This window comes from Cavia porcellus, unplaced genomic scaffold (assembly GCF_034190915.1).
Source record: "Cavia porcellus strain 051 isolate PalLab524CR breed Dunkin Hartley unplaced genomic scaffold, mCavPor4.1 scaffold_8, whole genome shotgun sequence".
Lineage (NCBI taxonomy): Eukaryota > Metazoa > Chordata > Mammalia > Rodentia > Caviidae > Cavia > Cavia porcellus.
Genome location: NW_026947491.1, coordinates 63,266,439 through 63,294,042, shown reverse-complemented (window position 1 = coordinate 63,294,042; position 27,604 = coordinate 63,266,439). Strand labels below are relative to the sequence as shown.

The 27,604-nt window shown below is 38.1% G+C and overlaps 1 protein-coding gene across 1 annotated transcript in view; it reads right to left on the bottom strand.

Annotated features, from left to right (window-relative positions):
* Positions 1 to 1,724: 1,724 nt before the first annotated feature.
* Positions 1,725 to 27,604, bottom strand: part of Kcnmb4 (potassium calcium-activated channel subfamily M regulatory beta subunit 4) — a 49,847-nt gene continuing 23,967 nt past the window's right edge. Inside the window, exon 3 of the mRNA XM_063255136.1 lies at positions 1,725 to 2,655. Coding sequence (XP_063111206.1) covers positions 2,487 to 2,655 — 169 coding nt within the window. The 3' untranslated portion in view covers positions 1,725 to 2,486. The remainder of the gene's footprint in view (positions 2,656 to 27,604) is intronic.

The window sequence follows — 27,604 nt, the reverse complement described above, 5'->3', positions numbered from 1 at the left end:
ATAATGAACAAAACACGGCAGACTAATCCTGAATACTTTAGTTAACTTGTAAAACAGAGGCAGCCAACTTGCTCTTGACACATTTACAACAGTACTTTGGGGTGGCTAGGTGAGGGAAAAATAAATCTGTTTTACACAAGTTATCATATCTTGGGACCCTGTGTGATATTGCAGCTCTACAAAAAAATATTGTTTCTTTACTTTTGCAATCTGAAATTTCCTCTTCTTGTTCTCTTGGGTTTTACCTTTAATGAAAAGTGTGCCTATTCATTTTATGGTCAACTTCACTGGATGAGGAGACTCCTAGAAAGGTGATTGGATGACTGAATATGTGTTAGGAGGTGGGACCCAGCTGGAGGTGGGTCATCCTCCCAATGGAGATATCTCTTGCTGGTGCTCTTCTCCTGTTCTCTGCTTCTTGCTGCCATGAAATGCGCAGCTTTCTTCCTCAAACCCTTCTGCCATGATATTCCTGCCTTATAGTCAGTTGACTGTGAACTGAGCCCTCTGCAACTGTAAGCAAATTTAAATCTCTCATTTATGTAGCAGATCTCAAGTATTTGATATCTGCAGTAATGGGAGTGTTGACCAATCAACTTGGTTATAAACTAGGAGACTCAAATTTAACTGCCTACAAATAACTCAGACCTTAAACCTAAATGTGACCTTCTGTATTCAGTGTGCTTTTCCTCTTTTTCAAAAATCAGCCTACAAATATAGTTGTATATATTTCTTGTAGATAAATGGAAGCATCTGGTTAACATAAATCATAAGTATGAAACTGACAAATGAAAACTCAGATTTATATATGTCAATTTTTTTCTAACATAGATACATGTCCATACACTACTGTTTGATGTACTCCCTGTAATCAATTAATTGTACATAATTGGATAAAGATAGAATGAATAAAGTAACTTCATCTACCATGTGATGCAAAGATGATTTTCTCGATTCCCAGTTTCCTGTTAGACTATGCTTCAAAATAGTTCGCTGCGTTGCTAAGACAACAAGGATCTTGCAACAGAAAACTGGGATTGAAGTCAAGGCAGTTAGCTGCCTCAAAGGATATCACAAATAATGTGTTCAAGGCCATTTTTCACAGGCCTGTAACACTTGAATAAAGCAAAAAATGTGATTGCACTCATCCAACATTTTTCCAGAGGACTGGGGCATCCTTGATAACTTGAAAATATGAGTGTGTAGACTGAATCAGAAAATATCATTCTATTAATACAGATGTTCTAACGCCCTGTGGAAATAACTGAGGAACTTGTCCTTAAATTCTACTTTGTCTTATTCTAATAGACGAATATCTGTAGAAGAAGCAAAGCAAAACAACCATGGTGTCAGCCATTTCTCCACTAAAGACATATATTTCATCTAAACAAAGGTTTGATTCGAGGTAGCAAATAAATATGGTAGATTTGATATTTGATGAGACCTGTGACTGATATTGGAATTTGAGTTTACGAACAGAGGCAAAGAAGAATGTTCTCCTCAGTGCACTTTGATCCAGGCACAGGAAGCTCAGCACCAGCAGTGGAACTGTAATGCATGTCCACGCTCCTCTCTGCAGCTTTGCAATCTTCTTATTGTAATACCCAAAGCATCGAGGCAAGCTCAAAGAAAAACAAAACGCTTGAACTGACTTTCAGTTGTTCCCTGACCTAAAAGAAATGAGAAATGAAAACAGCCTTTAAATATAAGCTGTAGAGTCTCCCTCATATTATGTGTATTTTATTGCACCAAGATAAAAATCCATCAAAAATAGCACAAGTACAGGACCTCTGTGCTCTCAGAGATTGGACAGGCCTTCTTCAGAATCCTTCTCTCCAAAGAAGGAATCCTGTGAACAATACTAGTGAGGCAAAGTCAGAGGATAGAGAATGTTTTCCCGACCCTAGAGAGAAAGAGAAAGGAGTGGAGACTGAGTTACCTTTGCTCGAGCAGGCATCAAAAGATACTCTTTAATCGTGAAAATCGGAGGTTATGCAGTAAGGTCAAGAGTTCTGTTGGAATTCCACTGTTAAGTAAAAGTTAAATCTACAGTCAAATAAGAAACAAAAAATCTTGTTTTTTTTAAATCCTTAGTGTTCTAAGCATAAAAAAGGAAATAGAAAAGAACACAGACCACTCTAGTTTAATATTTTTAAGTAGCAGAAATCATAATGGTTTGTATACTACACTATACAAGTAATATACTGTCACTTTCCAAAGAAAATCAACTTCTTATAGGGTTTTTTGGAACAGTCACTCCATACAGCTAAGGCTTGACCATTAGCCATCACTATGACACATGGAACATAAGCTACGAGGTTCCAAGTCTTCCAATTGTGCCTGTTTCTGCTGCCACTGAGACAGGAACCTCTCGGAGACCTGTCATGGCCCGTTCCATCTCCTGCGCCAGGAAATGCGAGCTCTGCAGGTGCGCGTGTGCCCACACGGGCAGCTTCTGTGCTTTGTTCCCATAAGCCTGCTCCCCTTTAAGAGAACTTGCGCTTCTTCATGGATTCTGCTTTCACCGCCAGGCTCTTGGCACAGATGGTCAGGACCACAATGAGAACACCCACCACAAATGTCACCAAAGGCCAGAGGAAGCAATGCAGAAGGACGATCTCATCATGTGTGCGTTGCAGGAGCACATCATCTGGTCTGCAAGACAGTGGGCAATAGGAAAGAAAGTGGTCAACCGGCTCAGCATGGCACTGGAACCTTTGCAACCAGGAGCCAAGCTTGCTTCCCAGCCCAAAGAGAGTAATTATTCTTGAAATGAAGTCCTCATTCTAGCCATAAATACTGTACTTTGTGGTCAAATCCATTTCAGAAATCATGAGCTCTTGAATCAAGTAACTGGCGCAAATTTGCACATCACTTGTCATTTGCATGTTGCAACTGTCAAAGGTGTAGCCATCACTCGGGCTATTATGTTCCTCATTGTGAGTTGTTTAATCATTCAATTTCCTCACTTACCCTGTAATATTTATTGGTCAAGCACTTTAACTAATCGAAAAATTACTGTTGGATAGGCTTTCTCCAACAAACTTACACTGGTCTTCAGAGCTTAGATCAGACTCGGATACACTTAATTCAGAAGGGGCTGGGGACTCAGCAGCATAGCACTAGCCTGCCAAGTGTGAGGTCATGAGTTAGATTCCTAATACCAAAAAAAAATTTTTTTTCAGAAAAAAATGTTACTTAAAGCCACTGTTTGGATTGATCAGACAGATGGAATAGCCTTCAGGTCACTCTGTTTTGCTGTGTGAACTACAGGCTTTTATTAAAAATGGGCAATGGTTGAACTGAATATATTTTTCCATGTTCCCGAGTGTCAGGATTAGTCATCATTCTGAATTACTGAGCACATCCCTAATTTTGTGATACTGGGTGCTGAACCCAGGGCCTTGCACACAGTAGTCAAGCACTCTACCAGTGACACATATCCCCAGCCTTAATCACTTTATCTGATAAATCTTGAAATCTCTTAGGAATATACTTGTCTTATCAATGTGGGGCTCTGTTTTTCAAGTCCTATGTTGGTCTCATGGATAGAAAGTAAAAATGAGATGTGCACCACAAGTCATGGTCTCTTCTCTAGCACTAGAGGTTTCCTGGGAGTTGAGCTTTCATATAAAAGGTTTGTTTTACAGGATACTTCAATTTCATCTGCAGGAAGTTTTGTTCAATTATAGTAGTGGCTGTGCCTCCTCCAGAAAGAGGAGGAAATAGTGCAGACTAATTTGCCCAGCTGCCTTTAAGAACATCACAGGCTTCAGAGCACAAGGACAGTGTTATTTAACAGAGAAACGCATTCCTGAGGAGCACTCATTAGGCAGAGCTCTCATAATTCAGAACCTATATTCCCAGAGGACTGATAAAGGCCATTGGGTATATTTTTTAACCTATAGTGAAGCTTCCAATGTGGCATTGACAGAAATAGTTACACAGACTGGCTTTGGAAATTATCTTATGCTTTCATTGCTTTTCTTTGTTACACAATTTCAAAATTTGCACATAAGGTGAGATTTTTAAATGACATTTTATTTCACAGCATTTCAATTAAAATTTATATTGAATGAGGGCCACGTTATTGGAACAATTAAAGCTAATATCCCAGTTTGCAGAAATTACTTGTTTCCGAATCCTATGGTGTCATGGTTTATGTCTGTATCCCCCAGGCCTCATGAGTTTGCATTGTGCATTTGTGATTGGTTCATTGTCTAGTGCTTGGATTGATGGTGTCAGTGCTCCACCCACACAGGGGTGGAGCCAGGATATGATGTAATGGCAGGAAGAAGATGTGTCTTGCTCTTTGCCGGTTCCTATTTGCTGTTTGCAGCCACATGCTTGCTACTGATAAGCTTGCCTCTTTTGAAGACTTACTGTCCAAATATATTGTTAAGACATTATATTACTGGGATCTGAAAAGTAGAGGCCATGGTACCAAAATAAGCAGGGCACAGGACAGTTCCTCACACTGCCATGATTCTCTTTTCAGCTGCAGTTACTCACAGCTGCAGAGATGGCAGCTATGTTTGCAAAGATAAAAGCTGTCTTCTAGGAGGATCTTTCTAGGAAAGACCACTTTACTGCTCCAGTATCTAGTGATACAAAGAGGAGCTCTAGATTCATCAGAAGGGATGTGCGTGAGGAGGTGAACAACAGTATGAAAGTACTCAGTGCCACTTGTTATGGTTTGGACCTGAGAAGTTCATACAGTGGAAGATTGGTCCTCAATGTAGTCATGTTGAGAAAAAGGTCATTTGGGAAGTAGTTAGATCACTGGGCTGTAACATCATCAAAGGATTAACACCCTGAGGGACATAACTTAATGCAGCACTGGAAAATGATGTAATTTAGGAGGTGGGGCTAAGTGGAGGAGGTAAGGCCCCAGGGTCATGCCTTTGTTTTGTCCCAGGACACTTCCTGTTTCTTGACCTCTTTCTTCCCCACCACCAGAAAGGAAGCAGCTTGGCTTCACACCACAGGCACCTAGTTATAATGTTCTGTCTCATCACAAATCCATGGCAGCAGGGTTCTGGAACCATAGACTGAAATTTCTGATACTATGAACCCAAACCACCATGTTTTCTCATTTAAGAATGCTGCTTTCAGGTATTCTGTCACAGCAAAAGACATGTGACTAACACACCACTAAACCGTATACTTCAAAATAGTTAAAGTGTTTTTAAAAAGGGAAGAAAAGAGAGGAAAAGGGAGTGGAAGTCTGGGATTTTTAACAATATTTTAGTAAATGTGCATGTATTTCTGTAAGTAGTATGTTTTTTGCAGCTAGTTTTCTAGAAAAATGCTTCAATGTGTCTCGTCCTTTGCATTCCTTCTCCAGTCACTGCAACTGATGCTGAGTCCTTTCTCACAATACTGTACAACCAAGTCAGAAAAACAGGCCAGATGAGAGAGGCTGAACCACCCCATACCTATTTTCATAAACAATCTTCTGAATAGGTACTGAAAACAACTATGAATTTAAAAAACAAAACAAGAGGGGTGACTAACTGGGAAATGCTCATCTGAGAATTTTATTTTGTTCAGATGTTTCTTGGAATTTTACCTCTTCTAAGAACGTGCAGGCAATACTTTTTTTTTAATTTCAAATCACAAAACGTCATCCACTTTGAGTGAGTCACGATGAATTTGTAATTGTTTCAAAACCTTTTTTGCGGTAGAAATATTATGCATACACACATTTCTTTAAAAATAATTCATGTCTGTTCTCATTTCATGCAATGCTAAGAAGCCCCCACTGTCTCACTTAATAGGAAAAATTTATTTCTCTGATTAATATAATTATTTCTGATTAATAATACTTAAATTTAGCACTGGGTTCTATGATGTACTGAGATTCTTTGAAATTAGATCTTTGTTCTAAATTTGGCTTACTGAAATTGGTATTGTAGTGCCTTAGTAGGAGGCAGTGCCTTGCCTCAGTTTCCTCTAATTTTACTAGGTAGGCAGCTCTTGGATTGGTTAGCCAAAAATTATAGAGTGTGACTTAGAATTCAGATTCCATAATTATAAGTAGATACTGAAGATTAACATGCAAGAATGCCCATTAAAAGAAACATGATTATTCTGTATCTAAATATCTTTACAAAGTAAGCAAAATCAGCTATGGTGATACACACCTGTAATCCCAACACTCAAGAGGCTGAGGCAGAAGGATTGTTGCAAGTTTGAGAGCAGCCTGAGCTACAAAGTGAGCTCAAGAACAGCATGAATTGCATGGTGAGACCCTGTCTCAAAATGACATGATAAAATAAAATACAAAAAAAATTTAAAAAGCAAGCAAGAGGTACAAATATAAAAGAAGAGAAAGTGCTGTATGTAATCTCAGAAAAAAACTTTCTAAAGAATTTGGCACTACCCTGAGTCTAACTTTCAGAATATATTGTGACAATTATTATTTGCTTTTGTTTTTTGAGACAGGATCTCACTATGTAGTTCAGGCTGGAGTTCAGCCTGTAGTTCAGCCTCAAACTCACAATGATCCTCCTGTCACAGCCTCCTGAGTGTTGAATTGTGATAATTATAATAGCATTTTTCTTGTTTTCTGAGTTTTAATCCTTGATTAATTGTATTATAATTCAAAGTTGTAGGATCCACATATCTGCTTTAAAAAAGCCCTGCTAGGTACATCTATCCACACTTAAAGAACCATTGTCTAAAGTTGTATAGTTTTTAAAACATACGAATAAACATAATACTTATTTAGTTACATCCTAAATTGCCTAACTGACACTATGTCCAGGGCATTTTCACGATCTCCACATACTGTTACACTGACTTTGTACTGCATAGAGGAAATCTGGGGTCAGGCAGGGGGGCTGTGAGGGAGACAGGCACAAGGCTGGGTACGGGGCTGAAGGGATGGCTATGCAGATCATGCTGCCCTGGCCCACAGGATTCCCTCTGTTCTAGATGGTACAAAGATACTTCCCTGGCTAGAAGCCAGAAGCCAGTGAAGTACTAGTCAAATAAGATAAAAAGATAAAGATTTGGTAATACATCACTCAAAATATAGAAAACATTGGTGACTTTGTCTCACCAAATAGGAGTCTTCCCATTCTACAGTGTTTTTTCCTGTTGACTACCAGGGGGAAAAATGATGATCTTTCTTCATTTCTTTTTTACTTCTATAATAGAAAGGAAGATTTCTTAAATTTAACCAGCTTATAAAAAAAATCTGAACTGCATTATAATTTACTAGTATTGGATGATTCAATTCAAAGGGCTTTCTCCATGAAATCCTAGAGAAAACATGAGATCTTTCTAGATTTGTTATTGTTGCCCTAAGCACATAATTTTTCTTTTATGGAGGAAGCTAGAAAGTTAAGATTTTGGCCTACCTCGGCATGATGATACAATGTTCTTAGGCTAACCACACTCCTAATGCCTTGCCTTTTTTTTCTTACACATTTCTAACTTATCCTCTAAATCTTCTCCATCCCTCGGGTATGCTACTGTGCCAGAGACCTGGGATCCCCACGTTTCTGTGTGTGTGTGTGTGTGTGTGTGTGTGTACTAGGATTGATGCTAAGTATGTGTTCTATCACTGAGCTGCATACCTATCTCCAATCCTCTCAATCTTTAGGAATGCATTCAACTCTTTTGAAATAGACATATGATACACAAGTGTCAATCAGGGGCCTACATTTACATATCAAATACATGATAAGGCATGGAAAACTTTTCAGTTGTGAAGTTTTATGGATTTTTATAAGAAATAAAGGACAGGAATTTGCACATATGCATTTTGGTGAAATCTTAAAGCCTAAAAGTACTTCATCATTACTTCAATCAAAATAATTCCACAGGCGTAACTTCATTCCCATATGCCAGGTCTCCGGCACAGAGGCATAACCGAGGGATACCAAAAATGTGATCATTTTATCCTCCAGCCTTCTGAACAGTGTTATCTAGGCCTGCTTTAAATCTTAATTATTATATATAACATGACCTATTTCCAAAAAAGAATCTGAAATAGATAACAAAAATTCAAACACAATAAAATCCTTAGTCTGACTGTCAAGAACAAGTACAATGTAATTAGGAGGGAGGAAAAAATAAAACCCTAGACTAAGAAAAGAATTCTTCCCAAAAGAAATGTATCTCTGACGCTCCCCAGCACCCAAATGGAGGAAAAAACGTAGTAAGTCACCCAACTGCTGTTATTACAAGGAAACATTACAGTTTTTCAGAATAAACTTTTTGCTGTCACTAAACTATAAAAATTTTGCATGCACTTTCATGTAAGTAATCTGTGTAACAAATTTAAAAGGTCTTGAATAGCAGTTTTACAAAGCTGTCTAGCAATAAAATCACTTGAGAAGTTTTTACAATACTGATTTCAAGGCTTCAGACACAGATTTCAAAGAGCTTTCCAGGCAATGCTGACAGCTGATCTCATCTGGGAACAATTTCTGAGTTAACCAATGCTTTTAAACATTAAATGTATCCCCCTAGTTTAGGGTAACAGTTTAAGACCCTCGTCACTGAGGAGCCTGGAGTACAAGCACTGTCCTTTGTCAGAGGAAATTCCCGTTATTGAGGGTACAAAATGAAATTTTATAATGAAAACCAAAGACCCTGACAAGCGTTCTTCCCCAAGTGCCTTTATCTGCTTAGAGCTGGGTTTCAGACAGCCTCAGAAAGATCTCCACATAAGTCTCAAAAGTATAAACAAATATTTACATGAAACACCACTGGTGAAAGAAAGACCACATTACAGATTTGCAGGCAGAAATTACCAGTCATTAATACCTAATCTAGAAATTCTTGATGTGGGTTATGTGATAATCAGCTTCCCACTGCTATAACAAAATATCTGAGACAACTAACTTATAAAGAGAAAAAACCTATTGTGGCTCACAATTTTGGGGTTCAGGTCCCAGTTGGTTGGCTCCATTAATGCAGACCTATTGTGCCACCCTGCAGGAGTATATGGCTGAGCAAAACAGCTGACTTCATCATCAGGAAGCAAAAGGGAAAAAAAGACCCGGATCACCCTATCCCTTTCAAGGGCATTCAGTGACCTAAAGACTACTTTAGGCCCTATCTCTCAAAAATACCACTATCTTCCAGTAATGACACCCTGGGACATGAATAACACAAAGGTCTTTGGGGGACACTCAAGACCCGTATAAGGGTATTATTAAATGTTGTAAGTTTTGTTAGGTACATTCCATGAGCTTTTTAGAAGGGTACTGAATGAAAACACACCCATAAAAATACCTCAGTTGATCTGTTGATAATGGTTGTTAAAATATTTCAAAAGTTTATTTTCTTCTAAAAGATGTTAAGGTGGTATAATTCAGAGACAGAGAATGTGCTTAGCATCATGTAGAGTTTAATTCTTCATCAAAAAAAAGAGTTGAATTTTGTTTTGGCATAACTGAGTTGTTATTATTGAGAGTAAATACCCACGTGTTTTTACTTGCTCTTGGATGCAATCATAAGACCTTGCGAAGAGAAGAGACAAGCACGCCTGCCTGCCTGCCTCCCTAGGTGACCATGGGAAGTACTTGAACAGCTGATCAACAAGAACTAGAATGTAAAGGTCTTCTGAAGTATTTCTGTTGAGTTGTTATACTGTGGGGACTCATTTGTACCCCTGAAGTTGGTACAAAAATTAAAGATGAAGACATGTGAGATTCAACATATGCTCAAAGAGGATTTTTAGGAGTTTCCCTTATTTGACTAACAACGGCAAATTCTGAGATGTGAGGCCACTACAAATTTCCTCTCTAGGGGTAGTTTCGTGATCCTAAAGAAGAGAGAAAGACCAGCGATGCCTGCAAAGACCAACATTGTCATACATGCATCCTCTGAAAAATCCTAAAGAAATCCATTGTCCCTCCCATTGAACCTTTTCTCCCCGTACCCTGGTCCCTATTAAGTTATATATGAAACCTTTGAATCTATCACTTCTCACTTTTCTCTGAAGCTCCTGTGCACATAAAATTGTATACCTTTCCTCCTGTTAATCTTGTTAGTTTAATTCACAGTTCTCAGACATAAACCTGCAAGAGTAGAGATCCAGTGTTATCTTCTTCCCTACACTATTATAAGTTCACTTTCTGCTCATGTGGATCTAGCAATGACATTGTGATAAAGGCTTTTAAAAGCATGGGAGGTGATATATAAACTTTATGGCTGGGTGTTGTGGAATATGCCTATAATCCCAGCACTTGGGAGGCAGACACAGGAGGATCACCATGAGTTCAATTCCAGCCTGGGCTACATAGTGAGAGCCTGTCTCAATGACAACAGCAGCAGAAGCAGCAGCAACAAAAAATTTTAAAAACAAAAAACATTCATGGCTTTGCTCCATAGAAGGCTTCTACTTACGAATGAAATACTGATTATAGAGTTGTGTTATTCACATCCTTGGATTTTCCATAACTGTCTTCTCCAAGCAGATTAAATTGAGGTAGTAAAGTGTCATTGCAAAAGAGTGGCTCCTCAGTATTACCTGCTCTTTGTGAAGGAATTTAAATCAAATCCAAACATGCAATATCTAGAGAAAAAAATTGCATTCACTTTTGCGGGCTATGCAGCAAACTGGTAGGTGTATTATTTTGCAGAAACAAGGAATGGAATCAATTAAAAGGAAGAAATATAGGTAGGTTCATTTTGATACAGAGAAAGAAACAGCCTTGCAAGCTTAGGACAGGGTTTCAGTCATGAACCTAAGTTAGGCAAACTGGGTTGAATATGGGCTTTTTAGCTTGTTAGCTACATGACCTTGAGAAAAATAGTCTTTCTGAGTCTTAATTTTCTTATCTGTAAAATGGGAATAATAATATCTACTTACTCCCAATGAGTAAATAATGTAATGTATGTTACTGTTTTTTTTTCTTTGAGACCTCAGAAGCCATTTTAGCTAAAAATTTCTGATTTCAGGATTTTACAAATCAGGTTGAGAAACAGACACATAAAAAAATTACCACACAGTATGTATAAAACTTTTTTAAAGTGTGCTATTCTGGGAGAACATAACTGTAGTTTTCCCCAGGATTTTCTCCAAAGACCTGGTTGACATAATTATTTGTCAGGGCTATATCTATGGGGGACAATCATGTTAATCAGCAGTATCTTACTAGTTATTGCTGTTTTTGTTGTTATTTGCTTTGCTGGTGATCAAACCCAGAGTCTCTCACACAGTAGGCAGGTGCCTTAATCAGTAGTACAGCTCTTGCTTAGCATGAGCAATGCCTTAGATTCAATCCTCAAGGAGACTACTATATCTGTATCTATATAGACATAGATATGGATAGATAAGATAGTTTATGGAGTAAGTTTAGGGCTCTAACTTGCTAATCAAGCAAGTGTAACTGAAGTTTTATGTTTGCTCTTGCTTATCTCTGCCTGGGATGTACATAATAGAACTGAAAATAATTATTTGCTTGTTAATGCCTGTTCTGTGTGTTAACTTCTGTAAGCCTTCCTATGCAGGACTGGAATGCTGACTGCTAGGGACATTGTAACTGAGATGAAATGAAGACGACTACATTAAAGATATTTTCACTTAGGGGCTGGGGATTTAGCTCAGTGGTATAAGTGCCTGCCTTGCAAGCAGGGAGTTGTGAGTTCGATCTCTGGTACCGACAAAAAGGAAAAAGACAAAAAAACAAAAAAAAAGATATTTTCACTTGATCAAAGGAATGTCCTGTGACTCTCCCTTCGCAGTGTTTAGTTGAGGGAGATATTGGGCAAGATACTACTAATGTTTAAAATCACTTTTTGATTTTAATGAAAACTATCATTTTCACTCCTTATTGAGCACTAGGGATTAGGTAACCCAAAGAGGAGTGACTTGCAAATCAGAAGGATCAAGAAAGTCTTAAAAAAAAAAAAAAAAAGGAAAATCAGTGAATCTGTTTTATCCTAAGGTCAGCTGGGCATTAAAAGACTTTATAATTAGAAAAGTTTTGTTGTTCATTCACTGAAAAACAATGGAAAGAGAATTTTTAAATTAGTTAGATATTCTCCAAGATTAGACTTAGGAAACCCACTAAACTTATGTGAAATCCTTTTTCTTTTCTGGTGGGGCCTGTGAAGTGCTCAGGAAGAGTGCCCTGTGTCACTGGCATGTCAGGGATAAGCCATGCTTCAGAGGAGGGTGTACAGTCCTCTGAATTCATCAGAGATCGCCATTTTAGAAACCAGATCAACTTGCTTCCAGACATTCTTGTGTGCTTTTCTTAAGAAGAGTATTCCTGTTCTTCAGGATAATTCAGTCTGTGGTTTCTCTCACTTACCAAGTAAGTTATTTATTTTATAGAAGACTGTGGTCTTTTTTCTTTGCTAAAGTGTTTAAACTTAAGTTTTAAACAGAAATGAAAGAGGAAAGAAGACACATACTATTTGAGATAGATTATTCTTATAATAGTTCTTATTTTATGTATCTACTTTGCAGTTATAATTTTAAATCTGGTATTTTAAATCAGTGTGGGGAAGATGGACTATTAAATGCATTTGTATTTGGGTAACACTGGAGACAAAAAACCACATTGAGTTCCATCTTATTCTTCACCCCCCCACACGTTCACACAAAATTCCAGATGGGTCCGAATTTTAACTATATAATGACACAGTGTGATTTATACTAGGACATCAAGTACTCAGTTCACTGACTAGGACAAAACACTGGAGCCCCTTATTTGTTTTGTGTAGCCAAATGCCAAAATGGAAAAAGAAATTCTTATTGAAAAGACTGCATACTCTGAAAAGATCAATCACTGACCAAAGGCTCTGTGTCCTTTGCTTCCTAAATGGTGGAAAAGATGGAGGAACCTTCTCTTTGAAATGAGTAAGATGATTATCCAAGGGACTAATGGCAGACAAGTTCTAGGTCTGCCCTAAACCTGATTCTAAGAGCCCTGCTTGTCACACCTGAAAGAAGTCAAGGCTGACACCAGCAGAGTGACAGCACACGTAGAAAAGGATGCTTTTGAAAGATCACTTTGAACAGCTACATTTTGTATCATTTCCCTAAGCTGAATCATGTTCTCAACCCTCGCTTTCGGCAGAGGACATGGAAAACGAGCCGGCGATATAATCACAGATCACACACTTGCAACGTGGGTGTGAGAAACTGTTTCTAGGGAGAAAATGACAAACATACTGATGTACCCAAAATATGCATCTGAGCAGGGATTCCATTGGATGCTTGGAAGGCTGGCAAGGGCTTATGAATTTTGGTTCTCAAGGAAATGAGGTGGGTAAGGAATCCCCTCGAATGTCACTGCATATTCTTACCATCTGAACAATACTGAGAATACCGTGTGCAGTTGAAGCATGACATTTAAAAAGAGGTCAAGAAACATTTTCTTCCCCACAATTTTTGATACAAAAACAGGATGACAAAGGCTTTTTATGTTAAAATTGAAGGGGAGGGGATGAAGCAAAGGGGCTTTTGGTGCAAATGTCCCCCAAACACAATGTTGTCCGTGGGTATCCCCAACTCCACAGAGGATGTTTTTCCAGGAGTTCCCATACCTAGGACAGCAACAAGCTCAAAAAATGTGAGTGAGATAGGACACGAGTTCAAGGAGGGGAGTAAAAATTCACATCACAGAATTTCAGTTAAATAAATGTTGTGTGTGTGGTAGTGGGGGCAGGATTTTAGGCATCAAAGCAATTTTTTTCAAAGGCCACATATATTTGTTTGAAATTGTAGATGCCAAAGACGTACTTGCATAAACAATCATGTGTATTTACTACTCGTGTTTTTACAGATTATGCCAACTATTTTCAGATAATTTCCAAGAACAAGTGGTCATATTTACTATTTTCTTTGTTATTACAGATTTCCTGTTTAGCTAAAAGATATTTCTAGTTCCATCGGTTTCACTGTATGCATGCCAACTGTTCTCGTTCCTTCAACTCAGCCACCCCGACTCAGGTGTGCAGCCTTCCTGCAGGAGCCTTCAGACTCTGCTCCTCCCAGGCCCACTGTTCAGCCCTCGCAGGGCAGGAAAGGCAGCCAGCAGCAGCTGAGTCAATACTGAAGGAGTTGCAAGTAGGTAAGCACACACCCTGCTTTTTTCCAAAATTCTGAAAAATGGTCCTGTAACTTATTCCAAAGTAATTCATTCCATGATTTACTCTCAGTAAATCACAGTAAATGTCTGATTAGGTTAAATTCAGTCAGTGAAGGAAGTCAGTTGCCCACAATTTCTTTTCTTTTATATATAACTCTGACATCAGTATTACACTATTATTTTGGCAGTTCTGAAGAGACATATCCTGGGTGGGGGAAAATTCATTTGAGTAACTTTTGATTATGAAAGCTCAAAAGAAAGGATACTTATTATTATAATGCTGACATTCTAGAAGGTTACCAATGGTTAAAAGCCTATTTTGTTACAATGTATTGTGCACCAGTTATTCTTTAATCAAATAGTTGCATAATATGATATGCTCTGCTACTACATGTAAGAAGATAAAAACAGGCTAGTATTTCTATCAAGGCTAGCAATGAATCATTCATCCTAACCCTTAAATTATACAGTAAGGAGCACAATGAATAATAACTTTACATTCAGTTCTGTTGTAGTCTGTTAAGTATTATATTTCTTAGTTAAAATTCTTCAAACAGAGAGAAACTAAAGATGGTGGATCAGTAAACAGTGAAATAGGGAGCCTCTCTGAGAGAACACCTCAGATGCTGGAACAAAACATACTGGAGAGGACCACACGGAAGGAGATAGACCCTCTTGACCCAGGAAGAAACTAAAGGGAAAGGAGCCACTTGGACTCACAGTTGTGGCGCTCTTGCTGGAGCTGCTCAGACTCACAGTCGCAGTGCTCTCACCACCAGAGCCGAAGTTGTGCTGAAGTTGAGGGTTGGCAAGACCAAGAGAAAGCAGAACTGGCGTGGAGACCTGCACTAACCCGTAGTGAGCGCTCAGAATTTGACCCTCCCCTGGGAAAGGCGTGACCCACTAGATGACATAATGGAATTGGGCAGGACGGGCCTGAACAAGGAACGGCAGTGACTTCAGTTGGTTGCTCCCTGCCCAGAGAAGATTGGTGGGATTTGCTTAGATGGGTCATGCCCCTGGCCAGTACCCAATAGCCAGAGACAAAATTGTCCCCAACGTTGTCCTGAACCGGTTCCGTCTGCATGGCACACACTAACATGGTGAAGGCCTGTGCTGGTTGAAGGACTTGGAGGGGAGGGACCAGCCCACACCACCCCTGCTTGCACTTCAATGACCAACAGCAAACTGAAGAGGGCAACCCCTAGCCAGTGCACTTCAGAAGAACCATAACAAACAAGGAACAGGACTGGGACCTCCACCATACATCTATATGGAAGAAACCAAAAACATGACAAGAGAAAGAAATCAGAGAATGCCTCCAGCCCCCAACCCAGGGAATATTGGTCCAGGAGAGGTAAATACAGAAGAGACTGAGGGCAGCAAACATGCAATATGGGACATGACATCAGCTGATACAAAGAAATATCTTTGTGACATTATAAATGAACTAAAAACTGAAATATTAATGCAAGTAAAATAAGATATAAGAAGATAAATAAAAGAAATGCTAAGCACCTCTCAAGAAGACACATATGGAAGAATGGAAGAACACACACACAAAAGGGGAGAGATGTTCAAAGAAGAATACAAAAAAAAAAAAAAACTAGAATACATGAAACAGATTCAAAGAGATTACCAGGAAATTAAAAACACCACTGAAAGCTGGAAAAATTGCCTGAAAGAAACTAGATTAACAAAACTTGAAGATAGGTTTGCAATGTGTGACTGCGGAAGGAAAGATCTTTTAAAAATAACAAGGAAATAGGCAGTAACAATACAAAGGCTAGAAGACGACAAGAGGGTCTGTAATTTAAGAATAAAAAGTGTGAGTGAAGAAGTAGGTGCAAATGCAAAGGAAATACAAAGGCTATTCACAGAAATAATTAAGGAAAACTTCCCAAGGATAGGAAAAGGAAATGATATTCAGATGTATGAGGCATACAGAACTCTAGCCATCTACAACCAAAACAGATCTACACCCAGAAATGTAATAATCAAGAGCCCAGAAATTCATCACAAGAACAGAATATTAAAAGCCATCAGAGAAAAGAAATAAATCACCTATCAAGGAAAACCCATCAAAATCCTGACAGACTTCTTGACACAAACCATCAAATCAAGAAGAACCTGGAGTGAAGTATTCCAACCCTTGGAAGAAAATAACCTCCAACCTATATGGATGTACCCTGAAAAATTGTCTCTCAAAATTAATGGAGAAACAAGATGCTTCCATGCCAAAGAGGAACTGGGGGGAGTTCTTGACCACCAATCCAACCCTACAAAAAATACTGAAGGACATTCTAGAGAGAGAGAAAAAATACCAAGATTTCAGGAACAGTGGCAAAGAGGCTTCAGTGAATGGGGCAGACAGTGGAATGAAGGCGAGAAGTAGAAAACCAATGGAAGAAAAGTAGCAGAGCAGAAATGAGGCAGAGAAGGTTGGCTATAATCTCTAACATAGATGGCCTTGATATACTAACAAAAAGAAATCCCAGGCAGAGTAGAACAGGAGACAGGGTCCATCGAGACGCTTTGTACAGGAAATATAATTAACCTGAAAGAGGATTTATGTACCAAAAGTCAAATATGAGAAAACAACGCTGTATGTGACAGGGAACCAGAGAGAAACAGGAGCAACTCACCCAGCACCTGCAGATAGGTTGGAAAGACAGGATACTTTTGTGCAGTAGAGAACTACTCAGCTATAACAAAGGAAAACCTTGAGGCTTTTGTAGGTAAAGGAATACAACTTAAGATCAAGCCCAGGGCAGAAAAGTTTATAAACACTTGGGTAAATAGCAGGTTGCCTCCTCTCTCCCAATCTAAAAACTAAGGGAGTTACTGGGACTGGAGGAACTGTCTAAAAAAGGCAGAGAAAATTGCCAATAGTGTATCAGCATTTAAAATCCACATTATTCTCACTGCTCTGTTTAGTTTGATTATATTCTGTTCCAGTTTGTCTACTTGTACTAGATTTGAGGGCACAGACAGCTATCCCCAAAATAGTAGGATATATTATAGTAACTATCCTTAATTTCCTATTAACTTAATATGAAGCCCTGTATAACTTACATTTTCTTATTATGACTGATTTTATTTGAATCTGGTTTGTTAGATTGCTGTTTTGTATTGACTGACTTTATTCGAATCTATGATTGACAGTATCAAGTCTGAGAGTATAGGCAACTACTCTGAAGATGACAAGATTCATTAGGACACCCACTCTGGTTTGACTATTACCTGCTTTTGAAGTCTTATAGTGTCTGCAATGTTTTGTTTTTATTAATATTGTTATGTACTGCTATGTTCAATTATACTATGCCTGCTGATATAGACAATTCTATTGAAGATAACAAGAGACATCATAGTAACCAGTGTAGATCACCTTGTATTATAGTTTTATATGACTTTTTTGTTTCATGTTTTTCTAGGAATTTGTTTTTTCTTGTTTTGTTTTTCCCTCTAATAAAAAAAGGATAGATATACGTGAAGAGAGTCATGCATGCATAGAACTTCTAAACAGTTTATGAGAACTGATTATATAATGCATGATGAAATGAGCAACTACTCTGAAGAAAAAGAGACACTAGGGTACCCATTGCTGATTCCGTAGCATCATGATGTGAAATCCAGCAATAATATTATTCTTTGTTCAGAGTGATTTTAGTCTGTTTTGTTTTGTTTAATTTCAACATACATGAAACTATGGACAGCTATTTTGAAGAGAATGAGAGACATTATGACAGCCATTGTTGACTTCCTTATTGTCTGGTCTTGAAGAGCTAAAATGCCTTCATCATCCTGTTTGGATCTGTATTATACTATGTTGTTTTGTATGAATTCACTGTATGTGAAGATATGGACAACTATTTTGAAGAAAACAAGAGACAATATAATAGACAGTGAAGGTCTCTGGTTGTCTTGCTTTGAAACCTGTGTCTCTTACATTGCTTTCTTATGTTCTGCTTTGTTCTGTTTAATTTTACCCTCTTTAAAATAAAATTAAAAAGACAAAAAATTCTAACAGATATTGAAATACTTTTGAATAGTAAAATTAGCTAAATTAATTTTTAGGCTCTTTTCCATGCTTATGACTATTTGAAGAAAAAGTACTACGAAGAAATATGCATAACACAGTTGTGGCTTACAGTTGAATAACAGAATTATAAAGCTAGAGTAATTAGAAAGACACTAACATTCAAGAAAATAGATGGAAGTAACCACCAGATTGGTAGACTGAATATGGTAAAGTTTGAAAAATCACTAAAAATTATAGGCAAAGTATTCCGAGGGAATTTAATTGCTTTATTTTCTTTTTCCATGAGTTTAGCATTAATATCCCACCCAGAGACTACTCCATCCAGGATCTTGCAGTGATAATGACATAGAGTAAAGGTACATATCTGTGATCCAAGACAGAAATACATAGGAAATCAACTTTTGCTGTTATAAGCTTCCAAGGTTTTCAAGTTGTTAGCATAGCACGTTTAGCCAGGTTAAGGTAAGGATGTTGCAATTTCACTAAGTAACAATAGGTAATATCCATCATGGTTGAAACTAATTCTCTCTCTCTTTTTTTTTTTTTTTTTTTTTGTCTTTTTCATTTTTCCTCCGTACCAGGGATCGAACTCACGACTGCCTGCTTACAAGGCCAGGTGCTTATGCTGCTGAGCTAAATACCCAGCCCGAAACTAATTCTCTCTTAATCTAAAGCACAAGAACAATTTTCAGATGTGAACATGGTATTTTGAAAGATGTTCTTGGTACTCTTTTCTCTTTAAGTCAGCCATTCAACATCTGGAGAACATCTAGGATACAGCAGGCACTGGGCCAGCCTGTGGGTATCTCTCTCTCAGCTATCAGTTGAGGATACAGGCACTCTCCTCTTCAGTCTTTACTTCTACAACCCAGCATAACACCACTGCATGTGCTAGATGTTTGTGAATGCCTGTTAGTTGCTTATGATTGAAGTGCATTTCAAAATTCAATGGATATTCATACACAGTGAAGAGATAATGAGGAATAAGAGTACTTAAATTTGTCTGGTAAAATAAAAAAGAAGTATCTTGTGAGCAGATGTGAAAGAATAGGAGTGTAGAGTTTGGGGGACAAAACAGATAATTTGTTGGCAGAAGACATGCACATCAAAGGCACAAATGCTTTGGCCTGAAATATCACATTATTTTGCCACCAATGGTAACTTCAACATGGATAGTGGCAATTTCATTGATTAGCTTTAATAGAGCTTCTTATGTTACCGTATTCCAATTCAGACTGGAATCCTGGCTAATGGTAGCAGCACTGCAGCAGGGGTTAGAAACACTGAACTCTGGAGGTGAATGAAGAGGCCTGAAGTTCATCTCAAAGAAGAGTAGAATAGTGAATTTTAGAGGTTGGGGAGGCATGAGCAAGAAGGGAGGGCAGAAAACAAGCCACAAAACACAGGGAAGACTAAATTGTAGCATTGTATAGCATTTAGGGTGACTATAATTCACAGCAAGCTAGTATGTATACATTTTACGAAGAACTGGAAGAATTTGCTTCAATTCATAGTTTAGACAAAGAAAGGATAAATGTATAAGAAGGTGAAAGATACTAATCATCATTTGATCATAACACATTTTATACATGTACCGAATCATGTACTTTCAATATATGTATAATTATTATGTGCCAACTAAGAGAAAAGAGGTTTGAATTTTGAATCTTGACAGCTATGTGCTTTAGGCACACTCTTTAATCTCTCTTCAGTTCCCCCATATATGAAGTGAGGCTTATAATTGATAATGCCTCATAAGATTATAATTAATAATGCAGATTTGGTGAGTTGAGATGTATAAAGCACTTAAATAGTTTCTGGCACAGAAGAAGCCTAATATATAGGTGGTGACTATTTTTTTTTTTTTTTTGGTCTTTTTGAGACAGGGTGTCTGTGCAGTTCAGGCTGGCCTTGAGCTCACTTTGTAGCTAAGGCTGGTTTCAAACTCACACTGATCCTCTTGCCTCAGCCTCCTGAGTGCTGGGATTACAGGTGTGAGCCACCACACCTGGCTAGGTGATGACCATTATTGGACAGGAAGAAGGAAATAGGTCCCTGTGTCTCATTCTTTTCTAACATCTTCATCAATAACTTGAATAAGGGAATTAAAGCCACTTTGACTTACTATTAAGATAGTCTTAGGAGAGAAGGAGCATGAATCAATATGATCAGTACCAGAATCAACATCACAGTAAATATAATAGACTAGGTCAGTCAAAAGCAACAGTATGTATTTATATGGGGATACCAAAAAATCTTGCATATAAATCTTGAATGCAAATCTTTGAAGTTTAGAAATGGGAGGAATTTAATGGCAGCATTTGCGAAACAGATGTGGGGGGAGGGTAGTAAGTTTAATTAATGATCAGCTCTGTATGAATTAACAGTGGATTACAGCTGCCAAAAAGCTAGTGCTGCATCAGGCTCAGTGACTCAGTTTTCACTTCTAGAGTGCACAGCGGTAGTAGAAATGTCTTGCCTTCCTCTGCACAGGCTAGCTCGGCACACTGTAGAGAACAACACAAATAATGAAAGGTCTGCTGCACTTGAGACTGCAGCAATAACCATGCTTTTTAAAAATTGTAATTGCAAAGATTCATATTATGAAACTTGCCAGTTCAAGCGCACGGTTTAGAGGCATTCATTACATTCATAATGTTGTGCTGTCAACACTATGTCCAAATTTTTTTCTTCACATGAAACAGAAACCCTACGATCACTGAGAAATGATTCCCCACTTACTTCCTCCCAAGTCCCTGATGACTTCTAACCTACTTTCTGTCACTGTGGTTTTGCCTTATGTAGGTATTTCCCAAGATGAACTTCTTGATACTCAAAAATGTTTGACAATGGGTTGGGCTTCTCCAGGAAGTGATGTCCACTGTCATCAGTTATTCAGGCAGAGTGAGAAACGCTTTTCAAAAAACAGTGAGGTGGTAGAGACTCACTTAGGGTTGGAGTAAATGACTGGAATGTCTGTCAATCTGTGAACCCCACAACACATTCCCAATGTGTCACAGGCTCCTTCTGGCCCCATTTTACCTAAGATGAAACTGAGGCAGAGCTCTTCAATAAGTAGCCCAGGGTCATTCAGTGAGTCATGAAGAGAGCTATGCATAGAACTGAAGTCTCCTGACGCGCAGCCCCGGCCTGCATTCCACCATCTGATGGTGCTGTACTCTGTGACCTACTTGTCCGACAGCACTTGTATTTTTCCTCCCAAATTCCCTCAGGGATTTGTTTGAAGGCTGTGTAAAGCATCTTAAATGGAAAGTGATTTGATAACATCAAGTTCTTAACTTTATTGCTCTGATGATAAAAGTTGTTAGAAGATGAATTTCCAAGCATAAAACCACTTTGATTAACCATCAGAAATCAGCCCCTCAAATTCACATTTTAAGAAATGTGTGCTGTTTTGATGTCAGCTTGAAAAGAGTGCTGGAATGTATTCCATATATATTCTACAGCATGCTAGAGAAGCTACAGCAACACTGTTTTTTTTTTTTTTTTTTTTTTTTTTTTTTTTTTTTTTTTAGTACAGAATTGGAGACCATACAGAGACTTCAATTCTGATGTAATCTCTCTTAATATGGAACCAGACACAAATGTACATGAAAAAGACTGAATTTGGACAAGATTCCAGATTCACTGTTTTGTTTCTTAAGACTCATGATATGTCACTGAACTCAGTTTCTAAAGAAAATGCAGTATGTTCCTTTTAAAAATAATTATGGAAACATTCTCTTCTCCAATGACAAATTAAGTTTCTCAGAGTAAACAGAAAACTAAGTAAGTTTTTACCAAATATAAAGTATCTTATTTCTCTTATTTAGTAATTCACTAAAAGGTCAACAAAATTTCCCTAAGCAATTTATTAAAAATTCAGGTCTTACACTTAGATGTACATTATTTATTAGGATTTGCATCCTAAGAAGTTCATAAGTAAAGGTGAAGTTTTTCTTAGTAATTTGTCCTATAAACAACAACAACAAAAAATGTCTTGGAAGTCAATAGTACAATTAGATTCCACATAGAAATAATTAAATGTGCTTTTAGAGCTTCATTTGTTTTTAGAGTTATCTGTTCCTAGAACGCTGCTACAGCCTAGATCTAAAATGTTCTCCTAAAGTCCCATGTGTTTAGAAGGTGACTGGATTATGGGGTGCTGCAGCTGACCTGAAGTTAGGAGGCTCAGCCTGGTTGGAGTGGGTAACTGGGGCATGAGCTGGAAGCGGGTACTCGGGTCCCCTGCTTTGCCTTTCTCTGCTTCCCATGGCATGGGATGAGCAGCTGTCCTCTGCCCAGTCCCTTACACTGTGCTCTTTCTCCCTTGGAGCCAGCCCAACTTACTGAATCCTTTAAAAACTGAGTTAAAATAAACATTTCCTCCTTTAAATTGTGAGTACTGGCTATTTTTCCCAGTGATAGGAAAGTAACTAATATAAATGCAAAGAAAATAAATACAACTTGCTAATCATTTTTTACTATACTGGTTATAAATATATTCACATGCATGTATCTAAGCATGTAATTCTTGTTACGCACAAGAAGTAATCCAGAGGTAGGCAGGTCAGTTGCCTGAGATATTTTAAATTTTAATGCTCAGAGATGCTTCTATTTTCCCTAAAATTTCTTTTCCTAGTATTTTCTGGAAGATTCCTACTTGTTCTTTAAAATTCAATTCAAAAATTTTTTCTTTGGAGGCTTTTCTGCATCCATGTCTTATCTCCATCCAAGCAGATTCAGTACTGTACTGTGTGCACACCTATATCTAACATTAAGGTAATTCTACCTGTGTTCCGATTACTTACATGTTTGTCTGCCTTACTAGGAAATGAACTCCTTGGGGAAAGAAGCAATCTTATTATTATCATTGGCCACCGATGCCCATATATAACAGGTAAGTAATAAATACTTGTTGGATAAAAAAAAAGAGTACAAATGACTGAAGTGATGGCATTTTTATGGATGAATTCTAGGAAATAGAAAAGAGTAACACTATGAAAGGAAATTAATAATCTATTTTGTGGCAAGAAGATCTCTGTACCTTCTCAAATGGTGATGGCTGTTTCACAGAGAAAAAGTGGAAACACATATGAATTTTCAAAATAATTTAAGTTTTGCTTTTCAAATTGAAAACAAACTAAAAATTTTTAAAAATATTATTGGCAAAAATATTTCTAAAAATGCATTACACATTTCCTTGCCTTTTAAGGAGACTATGTTGAACCAAATTTAACTTTTTTTGATGACTCACTGTCATCGTTATGAAACTCAATTACTGTTAAGGTAGGAAGACTGTCTGCTCCTCTATTAAATGGCTCCAGACTGTTAACTATTTATTTCTTTACTAACTTTCACTCTCTTGCGCCATTCGGATTTTATCTAGCATCTTAAATTGCTGCAATTGTACAACCTTTCAGAATTACAAGGTCAAAAAAAACCACAGAATTTGAGAGCTAAAGGAATCTTGGAGATCGCTTAATCTATCAGTCTATCAAATTTTATAAATAAGATGACTAACTCTAAGTAAGCGAGCAGTCCTTTTCTAATTGGTTGCTTTTAATTTTCTATTTTAATGGTTTTCAAACTGTATTGAGAAGAAAATTGTATTCAATTTGAGCTCAGGTCATTGTGTTCATGTTTCTTTAAAACTCTAAGGTAAAATATACACTAAGGGCAAACTCAATTTAAAAATACATACTACAGGCTAAGCATAGTTTGAATGAATTTAAAAATTAAGACATATCCATTCGGTATTACAGGTATAATTTTTTAAATTAAAACATGTCTTTTTAGTTTCTTGGGTGTTTTATTGATTTATTCATTAATAAATCCTAATTACTTACTCAACACATAAGCCTTCAATCAAAGAATAACCAGGCTACTCACTAATTGTTTCTTAATTTTTAGAAATTTATAAGGTAAAGGAAGAAAAATACATATATTTATTAAGTACTCACTATTGTGCAGGTGCTATACTTACCAAAACAAAACAATACAAAAAACCCTTAAGATACTCAATGTTACCCTCAGCTTATAGGTGAGGAAACAGAAATTGAGTGATTTATGCAAGCTGTATAATTAGGGAGGGGTAGAAGAGAAATGTAAGATGCTTGATGTCACAAGGCTGCTGCCCTTAAGGAATTCACAATCGGTAAGAAGAGAAAAACAGATATTCAACTAACTCTATAACAGTGTGATAAAAAGTGACCACGGTAATGTGGGCATACAGAAGTAATTAAGTATATCTGCTTAAGTGAGAGAATACAAAAAAAAAATTTAGGTGAATTTTAATGGTAATGACAAAATGCTAGCAAACACTTTTATAGGCGTTACTGTGGGTTAGGTATGAGTCATTTCATTGATCTCTTCACAATAATCTTTTCATGTTCTTCTTCTGCAAAAGGAACTGAGGCATAAATGGGCTGGCTGATTTCAGTGTTCATCTCAGAACACTGCTAGGGTGACTTTTTAAAAGTGAAAAAGTGGGGCCGGGGATATAGGTCAGCAGCGTAAGTGCCTGCCTGGCAAGCACAAGGTTCTGAGTTCAATTTCCAGTAAGAAAAAAAAAGCTTTAAAAAAAATGAAAAAGGTGAGGGTGTCCCCAGGTGAGGGAAGAGGCACATGAGCAAAAGCCTCCAGGTGCATGGCAAAGAGCAACCTGAGGTGATCAGAGCAGGCGGTGAAAATAATTAAACACTGCTACCATGCCCTACCAGCACTGGCTACCTGAAAGAGAAATCTAACCTGTGCCTACTTCTCTCTCCAGTATCAACCCCACACCTTTTCACTCCTAGTTCTCCTGCCATGGTGGTCTTTTGGGTCCTAAAATTCACCAAGCTCCTTCTTGCCTCAGAACCTTTGCACACAGTGATGCTTTACTCTGAGGCACACTTCCTCCCACTTCTTATTTAGCTAACTCCTGAACAAGTTAGGTCTTTGAATTTTCCCAGCAGGTTATACAGCTAGGCCCTCAGGTGTTCCTTCTTAGTTAGTGAGCATCACTCTGCTTCGTGATTGATTACATTAATGTTATCACTCCAGACTGTATGCTTGCATCAGGAAGGCAGGAACCAAGTCTGTCGTTTTGTTTGCTAATTTCTTTCTCCCACTGTTTTGTTTTTGTTTGCCTATGACTGGTACATGACTCAATGGCAAAAGTTGAAGCCTGGATTGGAAGAGCCTTGCCTTTATTCTATGGACAATAAAAAGGCAAATAATTAATCAAGGATGATGAAAAAATCCAATAGAGGTTTAAGTAAAGTGAGACAAAACCTAATGTATTGTGAGTGATAGGCAAGAGAAAGATCAAGTCTGTAAGACCAACTCAGGGTCATTTCAAAGTTTAAAGGCTTGAACTGTCGTCAGTGCTGCTGGGACAACTGTGTTGTCAAAAGACAACACAGATGATGGCAAGATTTATTCACTTGATGAAAAGCCATGTGTATTTGTGTATAAGCCTGCTTTGTGAGCTCAGTGAACTCTGTCCAGTCAGATTTATAAAACAAAGTATTAAAAACCAAACTTGTAGAGAAAAGTACATGTTGTCCATAAGAGGAAATTTTCAAAAGTAAAGATCGAGCATTCCTCTTTCTTAGATCCAATGAGGAACAAATAACTGTTTCCCAACAAACTTTCTCCTCCTTAAGGGACAGCCAGTTAAGGAAAAGGTAAAAGAGAAGTATTTGAAAGATACTATCTATACAGGGAAGCTTTCTGGAAATGGAATGGGGGCAGTAAACCATGCTTGTTAAGGGGTCAGAGTTGGGTTTTACTGAGAAAGGAAAAGCCAGGGAAAGGCTAAGGGGAGAAAAAGGAGCTCAGGAGGACTTTATTTGCACAAATAAGTATAAAAAAAGGAACCTACACATGGAAAGAGATTGTGAGTGTCAAGGCTGAGGGAGGCAGAGAACTGAAAAGTAATTAAGACAACCCTGAAAGACCAGACACAGGCTGTGGCATGAAGCTGTCGCAGATGACCATACAGGGACCAGCCCAGTGGCAGGCAGGGCTACTCTAGCTATTCTGGCCGTCGTGGGTTCTGTTCCTGAACAGCTTGACTTGATAAGGTTTAAATAGTAAAAAACTAAGATTCCAATAATTTTCATCTGAGATTTTTAAAAATAACATCCTTTTCTTGAAAAATGGAAACCTTTTGGTAACTATTCTCCATGATTTCCTGCATTTGCGTGAAAGCTAAAGGTTACTTTAAATATAAAGTTCATCTTACCAGAGCATCTGGAAGCCGATACAGTACGTGTATTTCAATTTCATATTTAGCAGTAGTAAAAAGTGTAATAGAGTAGATGGCACCAGGGAGCTGCCATTTCTCACACCTCCTAACAGCATTCTTGTTTCCTCTCACATATGTCACAATGAAAGAGCCAAACTTGAAACTTCTGCTCCTCCAGAGTCACTTAAAAATCATGTCTGGAGCACTCCTAGGCTGTGACAGACCACCCCTACTTCTAGCTACACCTCTGTAGTTTAGGAGAGGAGCAGTGAAATGATAGAAAATGAGTGTATATTTTTTCTGATGAAACTATGAGGCTTAAATTTACTGTACAAAAATTGATACAAGACATAGCCCATGATTTATTCAACCCCCTGATTTACTATGTAATGGAACCCATAAAACCCTAAACAACAGGTTTCATAGCTCTGGGTTGGTGAACACAGCAAGGCACTGGGAGGAGAGTAGAGAGGGTATCTCACTCAGTCTTCTGTCTGGCTGCTCTTGAGTTTCACCTAAGACAGTTAAGCTGGCTTAATAAGTCAAGTGTTTCCCAAGCCCTGGGAGCCGCCCTAGCACAAATTACTGAAGCAATTACAAGGAGCAGGACTGTGAAAACTGCCACCTTAGTGTAGGATGGTCAAAAGCATAGGTGGAAACTTGGCACCTAAGACTGCTCTCTAGAAATGGGCACAGTCTGGTAGCACTGAGACCTTTTACTTATAGGTTCTGATGCTAACTCGAGTAGACAGATACTGTCATAGAATGAACTATTAGACTAGCTGGTGCCCACAGTACACTGAAGAGCTCTTGGAGTGGGAAACTCTGCTCATTTGTTGTCTGAAGTCTGTGATGAGAATATGGAAAAAAGAATTTTCCCTTCAGCGTACAATATAAATTTTAACTCTTTTTAGATAGTTCACACTAGCCTGGAGAAATAGCCTTTCTTAACTGTATACTGAAGATACACAGGGTTCAAACGCTAATAAGAGGCAGCCTTCATAAAACCCGATACCAAAGGGGGAAAGGAGAAGTTTATAAAGATGATCACCAGCTGGTAGGACAGCAGGCAGAGAGGGTACCCTGTCTGCCTCCAACTGCAGGCTGAGGCTCACCCACATTTCCACTCAGAAACCAGTTCCCGGTGCAGGGCCAGAAGCTTCAGGAAGTCCCCAGTTCCACAGTGGGGGGCTCGGTCCGAGCTGTGCTGCCTGCTGGGCCTCTTCCCTGTCACCTCACAGGAAAACTCTCCCTATTTCT